Below are 25918 nucleotides of genomic sequence, written 5' to 3'. Positions count from 1 at the left end.
CTCAGGTCCTCCTGACTCAGAACTGGTTCTCTATCCACTGTGCCACCTAGCTGCCCCCTTTGTTTTATTTCTTATTCAGTTTCTCAGTTTGGGGGCCATGTCCTTCATTTATACCCATGCATATTAGAGTCATCACATATGATACTAATTCGCTTTGTAATTAGTTGTAGTAATTAATAAGAATGTACAGAGAGTTTTTCTCTGATTACTAGATTTACAAAGAAAATGAAAGCTGTGGTTGAATGCATAGCTCTAAAGATTTAAGACCCTAAACACAGAAGTGCCTTCTATGTATTTAAAAAAATCCAGAGATAAAGACTGTAATTTTGGAGTTGCCTCCCAAAGACAGCAGTCTTAGAAAGCTTTGTAAAGAAAACTAGTATTGAACAGAGATTTGAAGGAAAGAGAGGGCATGATTTGGCAGAGAAGAACGGGAAGGGGCTTTCAGCAAAGTGTACAACATGAAAGATGTCTTAAAAGTGAAGAAGATAAAGCAGGTACAGAGGACACCAAGTATTTGTTCTGTATGGAAATAAGACATTGTCTTAGAGTGTAGTCATATAGTTATTCTATTCTTAAAAGAGATCCATTTGGTGATGAGGTTTAGAATCTAATGTTAGGTGATTTAACTTATAGTAAAGGCATTTAGAAGTCTTCACAAGAAAGATAAATATAAATAGATCTTAGAAAGAAAGAGATTTTTTGATTCAGGGCAGCAGGTAATAGAATTGCTATGTCAATAAAGATGTAAGTGATTAAGGCCTAAGGATGGTAATCTGTGGCCATTAAGTAGAGATAAAGGATCCAATTACAGTAAATGTTTTAGAGGAAAAAAACAGTAAGGCTTATAGTGAGTTGAAGTCAATGGAGAGATGAAGATGATGTCCAAGTATAGATCTAGAAACAGAATAATGATACTTCTGATAGTGAAGGGGAAGTACAATAGGGCTAGTGTTAGAGAAGTGGAAAGAGTTTAAGAGATGGGTAAGCAAAATATTAATGGGGCTACAAATTTTATTAAAGAAGATAAATATCCTTAGGCAGTAAGAAATAAGAGACATTGAGACGACATGGTTAGAGATTTAAGTTTAGAAAGAATTTTCAACCAAAGCTAACAATAAACTCTAGTCCATTTTCTTTTTAACATACTGTTTTAAGATTAGGAAACGAAGGGAGAATGGGTAAGTAAAGTAAATTGTCATTTTTCATAGGTTTACATGTAATATATGTAACATGCATATTGAATGTTGTCATTATGCTTGAAGATGACATTTTTAGCAGTGTCAATATTTCTGCTTTTGTCCTCTGCGATAAATGAAGATATGCCTAAATTCAGCTTAGCTATGAACTTTTCATTTATACTACAGAAGATTTTTATATAACTTGAAAATATACAACACAACAGGATCTTTTAGCTTCCAAAATGTTTTACCAGACTAATCAAAATTATCTTCTTTGTTCACTGCTAAAGTAAAGTTTTCTATTTTTCTGTTGATTGCTAGAGAAGCAGGATAGTGTAGAGTAATAGTATCAAACTCAAATAGAATGGATCTCTCAAGCCAGCATATGAACTTAGAAAAACACAAATTAACAGTTTCTATGTTGTTTTTTATTTATTTTGTTAAGTATTTCTCATTTACATTTTAATATGGTTGAACAATATTTGGTGTACTGGATATGTCTTAGGTTTTAGAGAACCCATGTTCAAGTCATGACTCTGAATCTTAATGTGTGACCGTTGCAAGTCTTCTAACCCCTCTGAACCTCAGTTTTTTCATGTTTATATAAAACAGAGATGACAGTATTTGTCTTACCTATCTCACATGGTTAATGTACCAAATGTGATAATACCTAAAATAGCTTTATAAAGCACAGATAGATATACCATAGAAATGTCAGCTATGATGGACTATTATTTCTCTTGTTACAGGTTTTTCCCTATAGCCTTACTTTGGTGTCAAAACCCCAGAGAAATATATATTTTTTTGTCCAACAAATCACTTTAAAAAATTAATTTCATTGATCTTTCTAATATTGCCATCTATATTTCCCTTTTTATCACCTCTAAGAGAATCATCCCTTATAACACAAATTTAAAAGGGAATAAATGAAACTAATCGATTTATTATTGAAAAATCGACATTATATGCGGAATGTACAGTGTCTACATTCAAGATCCCCTGTTTCTGCGAAAAAGACAGCCAAGGCAGGTCAGTGCCTAAAAAGGCACTCCCTTTCTTGGGCCCAACCTCCACTTATTCATACCTTCTTCAAGTGGACTTCTTTGCATTTTTTTTTTCCATTTCCTTGTGAGTCTTTATGTTCATTGGATTTATTTTGTAGGTCTGGTGAGCATGGAGATTTTAATTATTGTTATTGTCATTGTCATTTGTCAGTCATGCCCAACTCTAGTGACCCCATTTGAGTTTTTCTTGACAAAAATATTGGAGTGTTTTGCCATTTCCTTCTCCAACTCATTTTACAGATGAAGAAATTGAGGCAAATAGGGTTAAGTGACTTGCTCAGGATCACACAACTAGTAAGTGTCTGAGGCCAGATTTGAACTTGGGAAGAAGAATCTTCAGGTTCAGTACTCTATCTGTTGTGTCACCCAACTGCCCTTTTAAAATCTTTGCAGTATATAAAACTTGCTACATTTATGTTTAATAATAACCTGCCAATAATAAATGTTTTGGGGAACAGACATGTCACTTTCTTTAAAAAATCAACCAAAAAAAACCCTTTGGAACATTGAACTTTATTTGATCAAAAAGGCTTAGCTGTCATAAGATGATTTCTTTTCCCAATACTGTACAATTAATAGTGCTAATTATCTTAAATGAAAATTCTAAGTGTAGAATTTTTCCTAGGTGTGCCTTGCGATAGCTCATTATTCTCAGCCAACAGATCTCCAGCTACTCTTTGCATTTGAATACGTTGGGGAAAAGTACCACAATCCGGGTAAATATGAACATGTTGAATATCATTACTTTAATTTCACATTATGTAATGTTATTATTAGGTTTTCATATAGAAAATTCCAAAATACAGAAGATTTAAAGGATATCATATTCATTAGTTACAGATGTAAGCACTCTGTTAGGATAATTGGCAGTTGTCAGATTGTCATTTGAAAAGGACCTAGGTCAAAACCAATCTTCTTTAGATACAGTACTGTTGTTAAATGTTTTAATATAGGTCATCTGACTCATTTTCTGATTAAGGAGATACCTGTTGGATTGTTTTTAAAAAATATATTTTATTAACTGGTAGTTTGAATTATGTTTATATATTTTGAGTTGGGAAGAAAATAAAGGATAATTAAAAATATATAATCTTTGAAGTGACAAACAAAAACTGATGTAAAATTGTTTAGTGAAAGCCATTTAGATTTTTAAGGTACTAAATTTCTCTTTCTGATAATAAATCACAGTTGAGGGTTTGGGAAGAATGTATATCTATAGGAACTATCATAGGACAGCCCTTGTCTAGCTATTGTAGAAATGAAACAGTTCTGCCAACAAATCTCAGGAATCAACAGTGATACCAGCTAACACTCATGATATCTGTACAGTTCTTCAGATTCTATATTTAAATGACCTTAATTTTTATAAAAATCGGGGAGTACTTTGATCTAAAAAAATACTTGTTTGCTAGCGACTATGGATTGGCACTTTTGCCCTACTCATCCTATTAGGAGAAAAAAGTGATTCCAACCAAGCAGCAGATACTTATCAAAGGCCTATGTGCTTTGCATCTGGGGAATATAGATTTCATATAAGATCTAGTCTTTGCTTCCATTGAGTTTATAATTTAATTATAGGAACAACCTTAAAAATACGAAACAGTAGAAAATAAGATGATATTACAAGGTTATTCCCAAGATAGAAAGTGTTGTATAATGACAGTTCATAATTTAAGTTTGTCTTTGGCATCTTCTCATTTCTTGGTTTTCATCTCCCTTATTGACCAGTGATCTCCATATCACTGAGTATCTGACTTTGGTGCCCCAATTCAACATTTTCCCTTTCTCTACTTCTGAACCTATGTTTGACCTAAAGACTTTCTCCCCACTCCCTGTAACAATACCTATGGCATTTAGAAGCTCTTTTGGTAAGGGGAGAAGGGCATAATGAGTTCTTTAACAGCTCTTTGTATTTATAAGTTGTTTGTAATCCTATGTGATCAAGTGATAAATTGTGTGGTACAGATTGTAAATATTGGACTTCAGTGGAGAAATCAGTGAAAACTAGATTAGTCAACAAAGATTCATAAAATAAGCTTTTATAAAATAAAACTCATTTTATAAAAACATTTTTATAAAATAAAATTCTTATAAAACAATTAATATAAATTTATATAAACATTTATCATATTAATATATATTTACATAAATTTCAAGCTATAACTTGAAGGGAGAGATATTATTTCAGTCAAATTAGCAGCACAAGTGAAAACATTTAGAATATAAAATATTTCTCAAACAGTGAAGAGATCCCTCACTATTAAAAATTGTTGCTGAAAATGAGATTGATTGGATAAAATTGGGGACTGATTATAGAGTGCCCTGAAGGCCAAGCATAGGAATAGATTTAGCAGGCAGTAGAGAGTTGCAGTTTCAGAGCAGCAAGCTAACATGATTAAAAGTAGCCTTTGTGGAAGATTAGTCTCACAGGAACGTGTTTTCAACAAAAGGTAGTTAGCATGGAGCCAAGAAGACTAGCTGTAATCCAAGCATGAAATGATGGGAACCCCAGCTAGGGTAATAGTAGTGTGGGGTTGGTGAAGGAATGATCTTAAGGGGAAAGTGACTGGTTTATATAAAGAGATAGAAAGACAGAGAGAGATGAAATAAAAATGGCTTCAAGATTTTGAGCGTTTGTAACTGAAACAATAGTGATGCTTTTGAAAGAGACAGTGAACTTGGAAAGGGATCTTTTGAGTGGTAGAGATGATTTTAATTTGAGACCTGAGTTTGAGGTAATAATAAACTATTAAGTAGTTGGAGATAATGATCTAAAAACTAGATAGTTGGGAACCTTCAGCACAGAAGAGTGCTGAGGCCATTAAGAATCCATGAATCCTTCCACAGAAACATTGGCAAGAGGACACAGGATTAAAGGCTAACACTACAGTTGGGAGTGAGAGAGAGAGAGAGAGAGAGAGAGAGAGAGAGAGCGAGCGCAAGGGAAATAATGGAGGAGCTGGCTAGGAAAATGGTACTGAAACTAGCCATCTTCTCCATTATTTCCCTTGTTCTCTCTCATCCCTAGCTAGTATTAACCCTTAAGTGAGGGGATGGTTAAAAAATGCCAGGTCTAACAGAGATTAAGGACATGGGAAGAGAAAAGACTTATTTGATCTTGTTAGTAAAGTGGTTATCAGTGACCAGTTGTAGTAGAGTGATAATGGAAGCTAGATTGAAAGGCGGGAGTAGAAATAAATAGAAACAATAGACTTAAACTAGTGAAAAGTTTGATAGTGAGGAGATGGAAATTGTCCTTGATTAGATACTATTTCTTCAGACTAGGTGTTTCCTTTGCTTAATTGCAGAAAGAAAGGGGTGGTTAGAAAGATGTTATGGGTCAAAGGGATAAGTGAGGAGTAAGGTTCTCCAGACATTGGAAAGGAAGTGGTTCAATCTAGGCCAGAGTTGGAACACTTAGCTTAAGAGATGAGAGATACCTCTTCTGTGGAGATCTGAGAAAAGAGTGAGTGGAGTGGTATATAGAGAGGCCTTAGGGTAAATGTGGGTTCCAAATGAAGTAGGAGGCAAGATTTCTAATGAGAGTAATTGGAGAAGGGAATTAGAGTCTTAACTGAAATTAATTATAAAACACTTTTTAAAATTATAAATTATATTGTTTTTTCTACAGCTAAAAGCATTAATGGAATAGACCCTGGAGGTGGAGGAGTAACTGGTGGTAATAGTCAAAAAACTCCTTTATTTGAAACTTTCTCAGATTGGGATAGAGAAATCAAGAGGACAGGTGCCTCAGAATGGAGAGTTTGTTCAATTAATGAGGGCTACATGATTTCTACTTGGTAAGTTTTTTTTATATATATTAATATTTACTACCCTCTTTAGAAATTAAACTATTGGCATTGCTTGCTTTTAATTTGTGATGATTTAACTTTAGTTAGCAGCTGATCCCTTCATCTCATCTTTTATGAAATCCCCATTGTCTTTGACTTCTCTGCAGTATTTGATGCTATAAACCACCTTTTCCTCCTGAAAATTCCTCCTTGAGTTTTTATGACACTATCCTCTTGGTTTTCCTCCTACTCATCTCTCTGTTCTTCCTTGATATCCTTTACTAGATCGTCATCCATAATGCACCTGTTCGCAAACTTATATCTCTAAAATTCTGTCTTGGGACCTCTTTTCTCTCTCTGGTCTCTCTCTTATGACCTCATCATCTCCTATGGGTCTAATTTTCATCTTCGGATCTCTCAGGTCTATATTTCCAGCCTTAATCTCCCTTTGGTGTTCTAACCTTTGCCACCAACTACTACCTGATTGTGTTTGTGTAGGTATATATCTTCCATAAACCTGAACAATGCAGCATGTCCCAAATTGAACTCATTATTTTTCCCTTCAGTTCTTCCTGTCTTGAACTTTTGTCAATGGTTCTGCCATCCTTCTAGTCAGCCAGATTAAAGGATCTTGATGTCATCCTTGGCTTTTGTCAGAGATAGCTCTAACACCAGCATTCTCAAGTCATTGAACAGTTGATAAAAGATTTACTTTGTCCTAATACTGCAAGGATACGGTGGCACTTAGCTTCTCTGTCCTTGGCCCTTTTCAACTCCACATGGAATATGTCTGATCATCAGCATAGGAAATGATGAAGGACATGGTGACTTGTGTGGTCTTTAAAAATCCACCAAGTTTGAGGTTCCTTGGCTACCTGTGGCTAGGACTTTTTGTCATGTTAGGTGACTAGGAATCTTAAGTCAAATCAGATCCAAGGGACACCCTTGTCTCCTTTTTAGAAAAACTATTTCCTAAGAATTAGGGAAAGAGAAGAGGGCCTGTGCTCTCCATGTTGTTGTTGGGGAGATAGAAGTTGCATCAGGGCAACATTGGTTCTGTCATTACTCTTCACTCTGACTCATCCCCCATATCCAAACAGTTGCCTTATCTTCCCATTTCTGCCCTTATTGCATATCTTGCATCTGTTCCCTTCTCTTTACTCACACAGTTACTACCTCAGTTTAGGCCCCCATCACCTTCTAATAGGTCTCTCTGCCTCAAGTTTCTCCCTTCAAACAAATCCCAACCTCCCCCCTATCATTAAATGTCAACTTAGGAACTTAAAGCTCTTCAAAATCCATCCCTTTCCAGGTTTCTTGCACATTATTCACTTCCATATATGCACTTTGGTCCAGCCAAAATGGCCACTATTCCTCGTTAATAACACTCCGCCCACTTCCATGCTTTTTTCCTATTTCCCGTGTCTTGAATAGATTCGCTCCTAACTTTCATCTTTTAGAATCCTCAGTTTCCTTTAAGACTCAACTTAAGCATCACCTTCCATGTAGAGCCCTTCTCTATTGCAACAACTATTTGGAGTTTGCCCAAATCACCTTGTATCTGTTTTTTATATACCTAAATATGCACGTTTTCTCCCTTAGCTAGACTATAAGTTCCTTAAAGGGGGAAGAAGGAAGGGAAATTAGCATTTATCTAGTACCTGCTATATTCCAGGCATTTGTACTAAACTTTTTTTCTTTTTTTTTTTTGTTACAAGTATCTCATTTGACCCTCATAACAATACTGTGCTATTATTATTCCCATTTTATAGTTGAGGAAACTGAGATAAATGGAGGTTAAGTCACTTGCTCATGACTAGTTTACACAGCTAGTAAGTGCTTTGGGTCAAATTTGAGCTCAGGCCTTACTAATTCTAGGCCCATCCTTCTATTTTCTATGCCATTAGCTTCCTCATTTCCTGATGGCAGGAAACTATTTTTGCTCTTCTCTTTTTAATCCCAGTGCTTGCCATGTAGTAGGTATTTAATAAATACTTGCTCGTTGAATAGTCTTATATAACCTATCCCTTTTGTTTACCCTAACCTTAACTGTGTGAAAGAGCCTGTCTTGATTCAGTACTTTTTTTTTGGTGGGGCAGTGGGGGTTAAGTGACTTGCCCAGGGTCACACAGCTAGTAAATGTCAAGTGTCTGAGGCCAGATTTGAACTCAGGTACTCCTGAATCCAAGGCTGGTGCTTAATCCACTGTGCCACCTAGCCGCCCCAATTCAGTACTTTTAATGATTGGCTTTTCTAGTCTATTTCATTGTTTTCCAAACAGCACATCAGAACATAACTCTTAATTCTACCTTCTTCCTGAGTGTCCTGCCTCATAAATTTTCTTCCATACCCCTTATCAATTCAGTTGTTTTATCGTACGCTCCAGAATCAGAATCCAGTTCAAGGTTTACATCCTTTGTTTTTTATTTCTAAAGTATCTTGTTAAAATTTTTTTTTAATTGCTTTGCATATATTTATATAAGCAGTTGCTATCTCTGCCCTTAGAATATAAACTCATCATGGGTAGAGATTGCTTTATTTGTATTTTGAATCATCCAGTGGTGCCTAGAACAAAGGTTGGCACAAGTAGGCACTTGATACTTACTGATTGAATTGATTGTGATAGAAATGTCAACATAAGTGCTTGACTGTCAATAATCAAATAATCTACCATATTCTGGAAAAAAAACTAGCAACATGAACATGTTTGCCATTACTAAGAGCATTTTTAATAGTAGTACATTACTTTTAAAAAGAGGCTTTATATTGAAAATCATTTAGGAATTGCTTATTGGAAAATTTCCAAGGATTAATTATGAAATTTCATTTAAAAAATTAAGATAGTCAATTGCAGTATGTAAAACAAAATAAAGTTTGAACCTCTGACACCAACAAGCATTTTACATGAAAACTTAGCAGAAATAGAGTTGATGTAAACTTAAAAAAAATTAATACATTAAACATCTTTTGTATAAAACCACTTCAGCCAAGACTAGAACATATCTGTGAAGTTAATGTTCATAACCAGGAAATCCCTGGGAAAGGAAATGGCTTTTCAGGTACTTACTAGCTATAGTTCCCATTAGCTCATAAGATATGTAAGCTACTTGAGAGTAGGAACTTTTTATTTTGTTTTGATTTTTTTATATTTGTATCCAGTGCCAAGCATGGTGCCTTACATGTAGTAGGCACCTATTAAATACTTCATTTAGTATTAAAAGTAACAGCTATTCATCTGGATGATAAGTATCAAGACAGAAGTTCTACATAAAGAATTAGGAAATGGAGTGACATAGATAGGAAGTTAGAGCTTACAAGCAAGAGATGTACTTTTCAGAAAACTTCCTGCCCCATCCCTGAAGACCGTATCCTTATCACCCAAGCCTGAGGTCCATGTCAACAATATTTATTGAGTGCTTACTTTGTACCAAACACTCTTCTTAGAGATAATGAAAACATAAGTAACTCAGGACCTTATATTATTGTTGTTCAGTCATTTCAGTTCATGTCCAACTTGTGACCCTATTTGAGATTTTCTTGATACTAAAGTGGCTTACCATTTCTTTCTCCAGCTCATTTTGCAGTGAACTGAGGCAAACAAGTTTAAATGACTTGCCTAGAGTTACACAACTAGTAAGTGACCAAGGATGGACTTTGAACCTCAGTTCTTCCTGAATCTAGACCCAGAGCTCTATCCACTGTGTCACCTAGCTGCCCAAAACTTTATATGCCTTGTACCAAATGAGTAAAATAGGCTTTAAGAACAATAGGAGCGGCAGCTAGATGGCACAGTGGTTAAAGCACCGGCTCTTGATTCAGGAATACTTGAGTTCAAATCTGGCCTCAGACACTTGACACTTACTAGCTGTGTGACCCTGGGCAAGTCACTTAACCCCCATTGCCTACCAAAAAAAAAAAAAAGAACGATAGGAGTTAGAGCAATGAAGTCTGGAACTGCTAGGAGCAATGGGAATTGAACCAGGGTCTCATTGTAGAGGACCTTGAGTACCAGGCCCAAGAGTTTGGGCCTTGTCCTCTTGATAGTAGAGAGCTGTTGAAAGATTTTTTGTTTTGTTTTGCTTTGGTTTTTATCATATTTTTTATTAATAATGCAAAGATGATTAATAGGATAATGATAGCTCCAATCTGGCTGATCTGTTTCCTGTCAGCCCTACACATAGTATTTTCCATGGCAACATTATTGGTCTATTAACTCTGAAATTCCTGTTCTTAGGTCAGGTTAAAACTTCCAACTTGAACCCCATGATGTTTTACATAGTAAGGGGAAGTAATCTCTGACATGCACAAACAACATACATTAATCATTTGTAAGGAGGCTGTGTCATCTTTCCTTCAGGTTTTTGTTGTTTTTTTTTAAATCACCTGGTCATTTTAACTCCTATGAAATAATGTTACAATGTGTGTTCACTGGGATCAGAGAGGCATAGAGGTGAAAATCAACAGCTAGAACAATGTTGAAGGGTTTTGAAGGGATAAGAGATGCTGTGTTTAAAGTGATGTTTTTAGGAATGTTAATCTGGCATCACCATGCATAATGGACTCTAGAGGAAAGACAAAATGTAGGTAAGAGGAAAGGATATTGGGATACTGGCCTTCTTGATACTCCTCACACTTGACATCATCTCAAAGTACAACTGTTTTAACTGGCTGTCCCCCTATGCCTGAAACTCTGCCTCTTAACTTCCCTGGCTTTCAAATTTCAGCTAATGGCTCACCTTCTACAAGAAGCCTTTCCTGATCTTAACACTAGAGCCTTCCCTCTATTGGTTATCTCTATTTTATCATCTGTATATCTTTTTGTACATAGTTATTTCCTTGTTGTTTCCCCCATTAGCCTGTGAGCTCCTTGAGAACAGGGGCTATCTTTTGCCTTTCTTTGTATCCTGACAAAGAACTGATTTGGAGAAAAAGATGTTTTGTTTTTGACATGCTGAATTTCAGGTGACAGTATCCTAGTACAGATTCTGCAAACATTGATGTGGGACTGTATATCAAAAGATTTGTCAGACAGATATGGAAATGAAAATTGGGAGAGGTTCAGTAATTAGAGATGTGGGACTCAAATCCAGACTCAAGGTCCATTGCTCCTTCTTAGGAGTTCCAGACATCATTGTTTTAACTGAAACTCAGGAGAGAGGTTAGGCCTGGAGAATGATTGAGCAATTTTTGTACATGTGATAATCTAAGGTAGTTGGGATTCCTTTCTGAAAAGAAGAGTATATAGAATGAGGAACAGTTTACAAAGAACTGAGGTATAGGGTATGCCTGTACGAACTGGATTGGGAGGTAGGGGGAGCCTGCAAAGGAGAAAACAGAGAAGTGGGGAAAAAACCGGGATAATGCAGACTGTCAGAAAGCAAAGAAGAGGGGAGTAAACAATATTCACTGCTACAAAGGTCAAAGAGTGATAACCTGGAAATAGAAATTCTGTTTAGTGATTGGAGAGAAGATCATTGAAAAACTTTGAACAGTGACAGTAGAATAGTGGTAGCATAATCTAGATTTCAGCAAGTTGAGGACTGAGTAAGATTACAAGGAAAGAAATAAGACAAATTATTGATGGATAAATAAAAGAATTACTTGTTTAAGTTAGAGAGAGACTTCTGAGGGTCCTTTCATGCAGAGGCAAAGATTGAAAAGACTAGAAAGCAGGGGAGAATTGATAGAAGAGACTAAAGGGGTTAGGATAAAGAGCATAGGTAGGTTAGCATTGAAAAGGGGGTTCACCTCTTTAATAATAGAGCAGTGAAGTCTGGAATCACAATAAGAAGACTCCTCTAGCAATCCCCCTCCCTAAATAAATCTTGTTTTCATCTTGCCAGTAGTTCGAGAGGGAAAGTGTGGTGTGAGGGATGGGAATAAGGGTTCCTTCCTCAGAAAAGCTTATATTCAGTTGAACTAGAATTATCAAGTATTGTACTGATTATGGGGTCAGGAAACTTGTACGTTGCCAGATTGCACACCTTTAGGGTTGGAACAGAACTGAACCAGTTTCCAAAGCATTTGCCTCTGTGTAGGAATGTCTTCTACCTTACTTGTAATGACTTAAAATCTTTGTTGCGTATTTCAGTTCAGCAGACATTTGAGTGACAGCCACATTTTAGGCTCTGTTCCTAACTTTAATATGGTTAGTTTGCTAGGAAAGTTAAGACATAGATAACTAGAACCTTGAAATTTTAAGGGTTTGGAGGGAGGCCTTCCCTCTACAACATCTTTGTCAAATGATCATCTAACTTCTTGAATGGTTCAGCAGCAACCTTCCAGTGTTGTTGTGAGGTTCAAATTAGATAATATTTTCTAAAGCACTTGAGCACAATGCCTGGCACATAGTAGGCACTGTATAGCGCTTATTCCTTTCTCCTTTCCTTCCCCCTCTCGTGTCCTTAACATAGAAGACAAAATACGGTAAGTGCCATAGGAGAGATAGTTACTCTTGGATTGGGAAGATGGTGATGGGAATAATGGAGAATGTAGCATTTGAGCTGAGCTTTGAAAGATGGTTAGGATTTAGACAGGCAGAGTTGTAGGGAAATGTGGAAGGGATGGAGTGAGGGAGATGTTGGCATTCTACAGTGAAGAAACAACATTATCCCAAGGTACAAGGGCAAATGCCATTTTAGCTTGCCTGGCACATTTGGTGCCTAAAGTGAGAATATTGGGAGACAATAGTAGTCCAACTCAAATTTCATTCATTTCATTAGTTTCTCTAACTATTCTAAGTCTCTCTTCTGAATTAGAATACTAACAGTCTAGGGGCAGCTAGATGGCGCAGTGGATAGAGCACCGGCCCTGGAGTCAGGAGTACCTGAGTTCAAATCCGGCCTCAGACACTTGACACTTACTAGCTGTGTGACCCTGGGCAAGTCACTTAACCCCAATTGCCTCACTTAAAAAAAAAAAAAAAGAATACTAACAGTCTGACTGATGAAGTTTAGCACTTAAGTGTTCTTATGTTTTTTGCTTTTGGTTCATGTGTTCCTGTCTCATTTCCCCATTTAAACTGGAAACTCTTTGAGGGCAAACTGTAGCCTGTGTTTGAGCTGAATTTCCTATATCCCCACTCATAAACTGCAAACACACTCCCTTATCACTCCCTGGCCATATACCTAGCACACCTGAGTGTATGTGGATTGACTTTGGTACAATAAAAAGGATACTGAATTTGGAATGGAGAGGCCTGAATTTTCATCCTAACTATGTAACATTTTAGCTATGTGACTTTGACCAAATCACTTAAGCTCCCTGTTCTTCATTCTCATTTGTAAAAGGGGAATAGTAATTTCTGCACTACCTACTATGGTGTTATGAAAGATCAAATGAGATATTGGCTACAAAAAACTTTTAAAAATTTAAAGTTATTTTAAATTGTCAACTATTAATAGTAAGCCACAGCATATTTTCAGTGATGGACTGAAGAAATTGGTGTAAGGAATATCCTTGAGAAAATGTTTGATCATGCAAGTAGGCTGTCTGGTCAGGTGATGTGAGCTAGATGTAAGAAATAGTCCAGATGCTTTCTTGGGATGCTTGAAATATTAAAAAGGACTTAGAAAGCTCTAGCATGATACACAGAGGATCTGGGAGAATGTGGGGAAGAATGACAGGATTAGAAAGTGTTGACTTGTGTTGATAGAGGAAAATGCATATTGATGAGATCACAAATCCATTGAAGTAACAACAGCTGGTGTTTATACAGTACTTTTTTTTTTTTTGTGGGGCAATGGAGGTTAAGTGACTTGCCCAGGGTCACACAGCTATTAAGTGTCAAGTGTCTGAGGCCGGATTTGAACTCAGGTACTCCTGAATCCAGGGCCGGTGCTTTATCCACTGTGCCACCTAGCCACCCCTTATACAGTACTTTTAGATTTACAGTTTCCTCAGAAACAACCATTCTCTGAGGCAGCTAGTCTGCTCTTACTATCACCATTTTACAGATAAGGAAAACTAAGATCCAGAGGGACTGAGTGACCTGCCTGAGGTGACATCAGACCTTGGTTTTCTGACTCTTGCTATTATATTTGTAAATTGTTTAATTGTATTACTGACTTGCACAAATTTTTAAGGATTAGTAGGACAATGATTTGATAATGATTTTAATATGAAGTTTTCTATTCTCTTTCCAGTCTTCCAGAGTACTTTGTAGTTCCATCTTCTTTGGCTGATCAAGATCTAAAGCTCTATTCTCATTCTTTTATTGGAAGACGAATGCCAGTAAGTGTGAATTTTATTTGATTTAATTAATATTGAAGTAATATCTTGTGATGGGTTTAATAATAATTATATTTTGTTTCTATTTAGTTATGGTGCTGGAATCACCCTAATGGCAGTGCTCTTATAAGAATGGCCCTCATAAAAGATGTATTGCAGCAGAAAAAAATAGATCAAAGGTAATCAAGAAATATGCATTCTGGTATGAGATGTTTTTATTTTTGACAGCTTATTTGTAGGTACAATAGTCTGTTCGTCACATTATCTCATTTGATCTATATTAATTCTTTGATTTTCTAGTCTTGGTTTGAAGATAATGTATGTAAAGTATTTCACAAACCTTTATACCTTGTGAACTATCTATATAAATGCTAGTTACCATTATAATTTGGGGGGGGGGAGGGAGTGGGAACTTAAGAGCATCAGTCTTTATTATTAGCAACAGAAAATGTATCACTCACTATTTCAAGTATTTCTTTGATTTCAAATCACCAGTCTGTTGAACAGGCCTCAAATTAGCAAATATTGACAGGATCCTAGGGTTTAAAGCATAAAAGGGTCCTTAGATATCCTCTAGTCCATCCCTTTTATTTTGTAGCCATACAGATGAGAAAACTAGACCAAATCTTGTTTTATAGCTGGGCCCAGTGGCTAGCTAAGCAAAACTGCATTATATAAATAACTTATTACATGGTAGCAATAGAAACATTGATTTAAAATGCATAGTAATATGTGAAGGAAATAGGATTTAGAGCTGGAAAGGACTTTAGAAATTGGTTATTCTCAATTCCTTTTACATTTGAGGAAACTGAGGTACAGACAGGTTAATTGTCTTATCCAAGCTTACTTATAAATTAATGACAGAATCAGGACTTGAACTCAGGTCTTAACTGCCAGTTCATTGTTTTTTTACCAACATGAGTAAAGAAGTCATGTAGAGGGCAGCTAGGTAGTGCAGTGGATAAAGCACCGGCCCTGGATTCAGGTGGAACTGAGTTCAAATGTGGCCTCAGACACTTGACACTTACTGTGTGACCCTGGGCAAACCACTTAACCCTCATTGCCCCACCAAAAAAAAAAGTCTTATATAAAGAAACAAGGAAAAATTAAATGTCACGCTACCATTTTTCTCTTTGCTATAGCTATTAATATCAACAAGATTCCATTGAATATGTTGGCTACTAGTACTAACAGATTTACTGATATCCTTTTTTTCTTTTTCTCATTTATTTTACCTAACTTTTAAACAAATTGGAAATTTTTATTCCATAATGTACATTTTAGACATTTTACTAATATGAATACTGATTTAATAGAAATTTTTCTATTAAAGGGAGGATTAATTCACTCTGTTGGAATATACTGTACTATAAGTTGATGGTAGGAATTTAAAATAAACTAATAATCTTTTCTAAAAATGCTTTTTACTATTTAAAACTAATTGATTCTTGTAAAGTGGATTTGTTGTTTTTTAAAAATAATAACTAAGGGATTTTGGTTTTTATCAGGATTTGTAATGCAATAACTAAAAGTCATCCACAGAGGAGTGATGTTTACAAATCTGATTTGGATAAGAATTTGCCCAATATTCAAGAAGTACAAGCTGCATTTGTAAAACTTAAGCAACTCTGTGTTAATGGTAATCTTATTATTTTTCTTTTTTATTTAATTGATAACAGAGATTTATAGACATAAGAAATAGTGATCTTCCTAGGTTAAAAAGTGTGTGTGTCAAGTTTTTAGTATATATTTTTGTGACATAATGTTATACATGATATGTTTGTAATTTGTGTACAAAACCAAAGTATTATACATGTTAAAAGACTTATTGAGTACAAAGTTATTTCTTAAAATATATATTTTATATATATATATATATATTACAGGTACTCAAAACTAGGTTTTGGAAATATAGAAAACAAAAAACTATGGCATACATGCCTTTTAACTTGTTATTAGTAATAATTTAAGATTTAGTCTAACAAATCTAAAACAATATTTGTAATACTGTTCATTTTAGAGCCTTTTGAAGAAACAGATGAGAAATGGTTGTCCTCACTAGAAAATACTCGGTGGTTAGAGTATGTGAGGTATGTTTACTCTTTCTTTTGAATAATGTAAATGTTAAATTTTCTTAATGTAACAATTATAAGATGTAATACATGAATCACCATCAAAATGCTAAATAAATTCACAGTGTTTTTTATGTAAATTTAGCATGAGGTATTCGTATTTGATTTTAAATATTAGAACATATTAATTAGCTTTTATATTTATAATTTTTCCTTTTATCTTTTCTAGAGCATTCCTAAAGCATTCTGCTGAACTTGTATATGTGCTGGAAAGTAAGCATCTTTCAGTAGTCCTTCGAGGTACTTAATTAAATTTCTTAAAATTCGGGTTTTTTATGATAGTAATTATACTCTGCATTCAAGTAAATCATGCCAAATGCATTTTTTTTTTTTTTGGCGGGGCAGTGGGGGTTAAGTGACTTGCCCAGGGTCACACAGCTAGTAAGTGTTAAGTGTCTGAGGCCAGATTTGAACTCAGGTCCTCCTGACTCCAGGGCCGGTGCTCTATCCACTATGCCACCTAGCCGCTCCACCAAATGCATTATTGTCAACTATAAGGAACAATTTTTTATCTCTTACAGTGCATTGAAATTATAATTCCAAATGGCAGATAATCCCATTTATACTTAGCTGTGAGGTGTATTTTATTGTATATAATATAGTGATAATAGCATTGGTCTTGGATCCAGAGAAACTGGGTTTCTTTTTTGGCTCTGATACTTACTAGCTTCTCTGAGCTTCATTTTCCTTATTTGTAGAACAGGGATCATAGTACTCATATCAACTTTACAGAATTGGTGTAGCAAAAAGTGCTTCTTAAACCATAAAGTACTGTAACTAAATTGTTGTCATTATCATTATTTCATTCATTCAGTTTTTCTGGGAAGTGGATGAAAAAAAAAAACCCTTTAATTTGTAGTCATTACAGTGCCAAGATTTATCCTTAAAAGAGTAGGTTTTTTTCCTCAACTTTGTTGTCTTTTAAAGGTTAATACTTTGCTTGATTTTGTTTTGCTTCTAGCACCTGCTAAATTATAGACTATGAGTAAACAGATTGTAATGTTGTCAAGAAATGATTTAATTAAGTGATGTATATGTAGGTGATGATATGAACTTGAGTATAAGTTTGGCTATTCAGAGGTACTAATGTAATTTATCTATTTGAGACGTGATTGTGTAATAGCATGCTGTGTAGCTAATAACTTATATCCTAGAGATATGGTATAGGATTGCATTGGAAAGAATAAATAAAGGTCCTAGAAAGATATGAGCTCAAAGATTTAACCTAAGCTCACTGACCTTCAATTTCTTATCTGTAAAGTGGAAATATTTGTGCTGCCTGCCATAGAGGGTTATGAAGAAAATGCTTTGCAAACCTTATACTATATAAATGTCTTTTTAAATAATAAAATGTTTTAAAATAGATTCATAGTTACAAAGTAAATTATCATATTTTGCTGTTTGAACTTAAACAGAAATACTGTTGCTATATCTATTACATTATATTGGTCACCTGGATACAGACTTTTTTTTTTTTGCATTGTAGTATTTTTTTTAATAAATTTTAGTTAATACATTAAGTGTTCATTTGATTTTTTTATTAGTACTGATAAATTAAGCACAGTAATCAGGTATTTCAACCTCCTTAGCTAATAAGTGTTCTTGTTCATTTGTTGATTGCCTATTTCTTTTTAAAATGTTAAATTTTTATTGATTTATATGCATTTTAAAATATCTAACTTGATGGTTGAGTTCTCTTTGCTTCTACAACAATCTTTTCAGACAGTTTCCATTTTTTCCACATCTAAATTGTTTCCCTTTGGGTCTTCAAAATTTTATTCTTGAGTTTTCTTTCTGGGCTAATTTTTCACTATGGAATTTTATTTGATGGCATCCTACCTATTCTTCTGAACTTTACTTACCATCTAACCTCAATTTCCTTAAATGTAATGGATAATAGGAAGTTATGAATATAAAAAACAGGCTCTGAGTTGTTTAAAAAAATACATAAATGAATAAGTGAATAAAAAGCATTTATTGAGCAAGTACTGTGTTGAGCCCTAGGGGTACAAATACAAAGGCAAGACGATTTTTGCTTTCTAGGGAACTCATGCTCTAATGGGGGAAGTAATGCACATAAAGGGATGTGGTGGTCAGAAAATGTTATAGGGACATAAGGGAGTCATTTGACATAATCTTTTCCAAAACTAGTTGTTAGTGTTGTTTTGATACTGTTCCCTGAGCAAAGGGTAGAAAAGACAATAAGATGAGGTTAATTGGATGGATGGAGTAAGAAACATTGTCTGAATTAGATATGGAGGGCTATTCATGTTTGTACTAGTTGACTTACTAATCAGGACAGGATGACTACACGTTGGTAGTTATAAATCTTATTATATCAAGTGTAAGTCATAAATTATGTTTCATTAAGATTCTCACAGAGTTCCTGAGGTGTTCGTTTAGGTCTTATTTATAATACATAATACAAGCAAATTTGTTTTTAACCTTTTCTTTAGCTCATTCACTTGGTAACTTCTTAAGCTGCCATAGGTTTAAATATCATCTCTGTGGATATTTTGGGCTCTAGTCCCTAATCCTCACCTGCCTATTAGACAATTAAAAATGGATGTCCCTCAAGTTTCTTAAACTCAGTGTTTCTAAAAGAGAACTCATTATCTTTTTCCCAAAAAAACTTATCCTTCTTCTACAGTTCCTTCTTTATGTCCACAATCCTGCCAGTCAGCTTGGTTTCTAACCTTAATGTCATGCTTGATTCCTCACTCTAACTCACCTTATCTATCAAGTTAATTTCCAAATCTTATTTTTTCCCATATACATATTTTATTATTTTCCAGTTACATTTAGAGATAGTTTTCAGCATTTGTTTTTATAAGATTTCTAGTTTCAAATTTTTCTCCCTCCCTCCCCTCCTCCCCAAGACAGCAAGTAATCTGATATAGGTTATATATGTACAGTCACATTAAACATATTTCTGCATTAGTCATGTTATGAGAGAAGAATCAGAGCAAAAAGGAAAAAACCTCAAAAAAGAAAAACAACAAAAACCTAGAAATGGCATGGTTCAATCTGCATCCATGTTCCACAGGTTTTTGGGTTTTTTTTCTGGATTTGGAGAGCATTTTCCATCATGAGTCCTTTGGAACTATCTTGGACCATTGTATTGCTGAGAAGAATCAAGTCTATCACAGTTGATCAACACATAATGTTGTTGATGCTGTGTACAATGTTCTCCTGGTTCTGCTCATCTCACTCAGCATCAGATCATGCAAGTCCTTCCAGGTTTCTCTGAAATCTGCCTGCTCATCATTTCTTACAGAACAATAGTATTCCATTACATTCATATACTGCAACTTGTTCAGCCATTCTCCATTTGATGGGCAATCCCTTGATTCAAATCTTATTTCTATCTACATAACATCACTGGGATCAGTTCCCTTCTCTTCATGCTCATGGCTGCTATCCTAGTTCAGGCCTTCATCACTTTATGCCTGGACTGTTGAAATGGCCTAATCAGTCTCCCTCCCTCTCATCTCTCTTTCCAATCCATCTTCCATTTAGCTGCCCAAGTGATTTTCCAAAAGCACAGGTCTGACCATGTCATTCCCTTTCTCAGTAAACTCTAGTGGTCAATTTTCTGTTGCCTTTAGGATCAAATGTAAATTTCTCCATCTGGAATTTAAACCTTCACAACCTGGTCCCAACCTACTTTTCTACCCTTATTCTACATTAAAGCCTCTATATCCTTCTTGTAGTCCAGCCGAACTAGCATTACTGTTCCTCATGTGTGCCACTAGCTGTTCCCTCTGCTGTAAATGAAATCACTTTTTAAAAATTAATCTTAATTAACATTTTTATTTAAAGTTTTGAATTTCAAATTCTATTCCTCCCTCTTTCCTTCCCCCCTCCCTGAGGAGATTAAATGATCAGATAGAGGTTATACACATACAATTATGAAAAAAAAAATTACTTTTATATCCACTTAAGTTCAGCCTTCTATATGAGGCCTTTGCTTGTTCTCTGTAGATGCTGGTATCCTCCTCCTACTCCAAATAACATTGTATCTGTTTTGTTTATACCTATTTATTTACATGTTTACATGTTTCTCCAGATAACCTCCTTGAGGTTAGGGGCTGATTTATTTCTGGATTTGTTAGTCCCTGGAGGTAGGCAGTTAAATGCTCATGGATCAGTAGAGTGTCCTATATACACCTTAATTCTCCTGAGGGTCTTGTATAACATAATTTATAATTTCATAATTTAATTCATTTATTAAGTAATTGAATTAAATGGTCATTTAATAATAACTTGCATTTATATAGCGCTTTAAGGTTTGTAAACTATCTTACAACTATCATCTCATTTTATCCTCATAATAACCCTGAGAAGTAAGTGCTATTATTATCCTCATTTCACAAATGAGGAATCTAAGGCAAACAGGTTAGGTAACTTGCCCAGAGTTACGCATCTGGTAATTGTGACACCATATTTGAACTCATGTCTTCTTGACTCCAGGCCTAATACTCTATTCACTGTCAGCTAACTGCCTAAGAAAGAGTAAGATAATTATTGTTCACATCATTTTACTTTAACTGTACCTCTGTAAGAGCAGGAACTGAGAGTCATCTTTGAATTTTTCTGCTCCCTGAACATCATGTTTTATACTTAGTAGATGATAAAAATTTATTGAATAAAGAATGACCCTGAGTTGTGAAGAAAAGACTGCATATATTAAATAGCATATCCTATTTTAATAAATTAGAAATGCACGTTACAAATTTTAGAAAGATTTCCATTTGGGCCAAGTGTATCCATTTTCTTCATTGGTAAAGTGAGGTAATTTGAGTAGGTTGTCTCCAAGTTCCTTTTGAGTTTTAAAATTCTGTTTCTGACCTTCGGTTACCTGAAAGAGCCCATTTTTAGATTATGTAAGATAATCTTTATTTAGAGAATTTGACCTCTGGTCTTCCCAATTCCAGATCCAGCATTCTGTTCCTTGTGTCACCCAGTTGCCTATCATTTCATTGTGATTCTTCTGTATGTGAAATTCTAAGTCAGATTCCAGAGGGGAAGAGGATAAACTTATTTTATACAAAGTACCTAATAAAGATAATGGCCTTTTAAAATATAACTATGTTAAGCAAGCAATATATTCATTTCCATTGCTCAGAAGGACTTTACTTATTACGTAGAAAAGTCTTAAGAAGCAAAACTATATTTTGATTCACTTAATAAGAAAGAAATAGAGAACTATAGAGACTAGACATTATGGAAAACATTGAAGCAGTTAGAGAATTTTTTTTGTCCCTGTTACATTAAAGTATGACATTTTCCTGTATTTTATAATCATTTCTCTTCGATTTCTTTTTTTTTTCCCACAGAGGAGGAAGGAAGGGACCTGAGTTGTTTTGTAGCTTCTCTAATTCAAGTGATGCTGGATCCTTATTTTCGGACAATTACTGGATTTCAGAGTCTGATACAGAAAGAATGGGTCATGTCAGGATATCAGTTCCTAGACAGATGTAACCACTTAAAGAGGTCTGAGAAAGAGGTATGAAAAAACTCTAAATGGACTGGAATTAAGTTCTGGTATACAAATGGTAAAACGTGTATTATTATGAGACTGATAATATAGACTTTCACAAAAGTCCAAGTATGATTTTTAAAATATTTAGTAAATCCACAATGTGTTAGGTATCAGTTGTGTCCACAGGACTCTTCTAGTTGCTGGGGCAGACACAAAATACAGATAGCACAGTTACTAACTTTATGGAGAGAGGGAAGGAAGAAACCCCAAATGTGTTTGTGTGTGTGTGTGTGTGTGTGTGTGTGTGTGTGTGTGTGTGTGTGTGTGTGCGCGCACGTGCATATATGTACATATATGCATATATATGATAATCAAAGGTTTTGAACACAAGGGACTAGTGGCACCTTAGAGGTCAAAAGGAAGAACGATTTTTGGGAGGAGGAAAATGAAAGTGAGTGGGACATCCAAATGGAAATTTCTCATAGGCAACTGAAGATGCTAGTCTGGTTCTAAGAAGAGAAATCAAGACTAGGGATACAGAATTAGGAGTTGTCTATATAGGGGTTATATTGAAGTTATGGGAGTTGAGTGCTATCACCGAGGGCAGAATATAGAGAAAGGAGAGCATCAAGCACAGAACCTTGAAGACCATTTAGCTTAACAGATTTGAGAACAACAATCAACAAGCATTTAAGTAATTATTCTCTGCCAAACCATGTGTTAGGTGCTAGGGATATAAATGCAAAAGGGTGACAATCCTTGCTGTCAGGGAGCTTTCATTCTACTAAGAGAACAAAGTATTTTCACAGATAGGTAAATATAGGGGGTAGATCAAATAAATACAAAATGATGGACAGAGGGTGGCAATATAATGGGGGAGGATTTAGAAGAGGCCTCTTGAAAATAGTGGCATCTAATTGAGCCTAACAAGAAACTAAAATTTGCAAGAGGTAGAGGTAAAGACAGCATTTCCCATATGAAGGATAGAATAATGGAAGGATAGAATAAAGATGGACTGTAACTTATAGGGTGCAGAAGTAGATCAGCTTTGCTGGAATGATATACTAGGTGACCCAAAAGTCTTACAACAGTTTTAAGCCTTATTAATCTTTTCTTTTTTTTTTTTAGTGAGGCAATTGGGGTTAAGTGACTTACCCAGGGTCACACAGCTAGTAAGTGTTAAGTGTCTGAGGCCGGATTTGAACTCAGGTACTCCTGACTCCAGGGCTGGTGTTCTATCCACTGCGCCACCTAGTTGCCCCAAGCCTTATTATCTTAAGTTTTAAGCTTTAATACCTTAAAATTGCCCTAGCACTTTTGGGTCACCTTGTATATTCAGCCAGGAAAAAAATAATTTGGAGCCAGATTGTAAGGGGCAATGACAAACAGAGTAGTTTGTATTTTATCCTAGAGCCAATGGGTAGCCATTAGAGCTTCTTAAAGAGAGATGTAATATGATCAGACCTACCATTTGGAGGAGTCTTAATTTGGTAACCCTGTAGAGGACAGATTGGAGAGGAGAAAGACCAATTAGGAAGCTATTATAATATAGCCTTTTATTATAATGAGTTGATTATGGCCAGAACTAGCGTGGTTTGAGCATGAATAAAGAGAAAGAGACAGATTTGAGCGATACTAAGATGTGGTGGAATTCAAGAAGATTTGATGGTTAATTGGATATGAGGGTGAAGAATTAATAGATTGTGAACCTGAGTACCTGGGAAAATGGTGGTACTCTTAACAGAAATAGGGAAATTTGGAAGAGAAATGCAAATGCATTTCATCCATTTCCAGTGCATAAGGAGAAAGATAATGGGTTCAGTTTGGGACATGTTAAGTTTGAGGTCTCTTTGGAACATTTAAAATGTAGCTGTCTAGAAGGCAGTTGGAGATTGGGGACCAGAGCTCAGGAGAGAATTGAGGGCTGTGATTGCAAATTTGGGAGTCATGTTTAGTGTAGAGATAATCATTGAAAACTCATGAGGTCACCAAATAAAAGTGAGAAGATCCAAGACTAAAAACAAGGAGATATGGAGCATTTTAAAGAAGTAGGAGAAGATTCAGAAGATTATAGTGTCAGATGCCTAGGGAAGTTATCCAGTAGAGGAAGTGATCAGATTTGTCACATGGTACAGAGAGGTCAGGGAAGAAGAACTGAAAAAAAAGAAACTTGTATTTCATGATTCAAATCTGTGGTCATTGATGACCATCAGGAGAATGATTTCACTCAAATGGTTGTGGCAGAAGTCACATTGGAAGTGGTTAAGAAGAGTACAAAAGTGGATCCATTGAATAAAGATAACTTTTAATAGAAGTTTAGTAGAGGAAAGGAAACAGATGCAATAGCTGAATTAGAATAGAAAGGGTCAAGGGAATATTTTAGGATTGGAGAAATAAGAATATTTTATAGGCAAAATGGGAAGGAGTCAGCAGAAGAGCAGAGATATAAAATCCAAGCGAGAGGAATGGCTGACTTCTGGATCAGGATACAAAGGGATGATCCTTAGTGAGGGTTGGAGAATGAGATAGTATTTCAAAATAGCACATATTGGTTTTTTTTATATAACGGAATATACTTCAAAATATTCTGAGGGAGGTTCATTATGAAAAGGAATTTTGCATTGAATACATTTATGATATAAAAATAAGCTTCTAAATTATGTTTTTATAAAGTCAGCTCTTGATACATCATCTTTTCTTATGGTAGGCCTTATATGTGCCATTTAAAAAATAAAGTTGAGTGCTTTTGTAGGAGACAGAATTTAACACTTGAATTATAAATTGCTGTATAAATGTGAGCCATTAATTTTTTTTATTTAGAATTTTCCCCAACTTACATGTAAAAAAAACAAAAACATTTTTTTCACATTGATTTTTAAAACTTTGTGTTCCAAATTTTCTTCCTCCCTACCTCCTCAACCCTCCCTAAGAAATCAAGCAACTCAATATAAGTCATACATGTACAGTCATGCAACACATCTTCACATTAGTCAGGTTGTAAAAGAAAATAGACAAATAACTTTAGAAAGAGGAACTAACAAATAAAATTATACTTCAATCTGTATTCAGATACCATCAATTCTTTTTCTGTTGATATTTTGCATTTTTCATATGTCCTTCTGATAGCATCCTGATCATCATTTCTTTCACAGTTACTATTGCTAACTGTATTACCCTCCATCCTATTCCCTCCCCTTGATATTTACTCTATTTTTTATCTTTCACCCTATCCTTCAAAAGTGTTTTGCTTTTTACTGCCCCCTCCCCCAATCTACCCTCCCTTCCTTTGCCTCTTTCCCCCTTATCCCCTTCCCCTCTCACTTTCTCTCAGGGCAAAATATATTACTATACCCACTTGAGTGTGTATGTTATTCCCTCTTTGAGCCAATTCTGATGAGAATAAGGCTCACTCACTCCCCTACTCCTTCCCTATCTTCCCCTCTACTCCGTAAGCTTTTTCTTGTTTGTTTCTCCCTTTCCCTTTCTTCCGTGTATTCCTCTTAGTCCTTAACTTTATTTTTTATTGTATGTTTTTTTGAAGGGCAATGAGGGTTAAGTGACTTGCCCAGGGTCACACAGCTAGTAAGTGTCAAGTGTCTGAGGCTAGATTTGAACTCACGTCCTCCTGAATCCAAGGCTGATGCTTTATCCACTGCGCCACCTAGCTGCCCCTCCTTAACTTTATTTTAAAGATGTCATCATAGATCAGCTAGGTGACACAGTGGACAAAGCACCAGCCCTGGACCCAGGACGTGCCAAGCCCAAATTCTGCCCCAGACATAAAACACCCCACCCTGCCTGCCCCACAAAAAACAAGGATAAACAAAAAAATGCTTTACAGATATCATCCCTTCATATTCAATTCACATCTGTGTACTCTAAGTATATTCCTTTCAGCTGCTCTAATAATGAGAAAGTTCTTTTGAGATCCAAGTATTATTTTCCCTTGTAGGAATGTAAACAGTTTAACCTTTTAATATCTCTCATGATTTCTTTTTCCTGTTTACCTTTTTATGCTTTTCTAGGGTCTTGTATT

General features: G+C 35.3%; 1 protein-coding gene across 1 annotated transcript in view; it reads left to right on the top strand.

Moving 5' to 3' along the window:
* MTMR10 (myotubularin related protein 10) overlaps positions 1-25918 on the top strand; it is an 84266-nt gene that overhangs the window by 45603 nt on the left and 12745 nt on the right. Inside the window, exons 6-13 of the mRNA XM_043982736.1 lie at positions 2871-2961; positions 5877-6045; positions 14181-14268; positions 14356-14444; positions 15774-15904; positions 16286-16355; positions 16567-16637; positions 21737-21906. Of these exons, the coding sequence (XP_043838671.1) occupies positions 2871-2961; positions 5877-6045; positions 14181-14268; positions 14356-14444; positions 15774-15904; positions 16286-16355; positions 16567-16637; positions 21737-21906 (879 nt within the window). The remainder of the gene's footprint in view (positions 1-2870; positions 2962-5876; positions 6046-14180; positions 14269-14355; positions 14445-15773; positions 15905-16285; positions 16356-16566; positions 16638-21736; positions 21907-25918) is intronic.

Source organism: Dromiciops gliroides, chromosome 2, assembly GCF_019393635.1.
Source record: "Dromiciops gliroides isolate mDroGli1 chromosome 2, mDroGli1.pri, whole genome shotgun sequence".
Lineage (NCBI taxonomy): Eukaryota > Metazoa > Chordata > Mammalia > Microbiotheria > Microbiotheriidae > Dromiciops > Dromiciops gliroides.
Note: the sequence above shows the minus strand (reverse complement) of the source record. Positions and strands in the feature narration are given on the sequence as shown.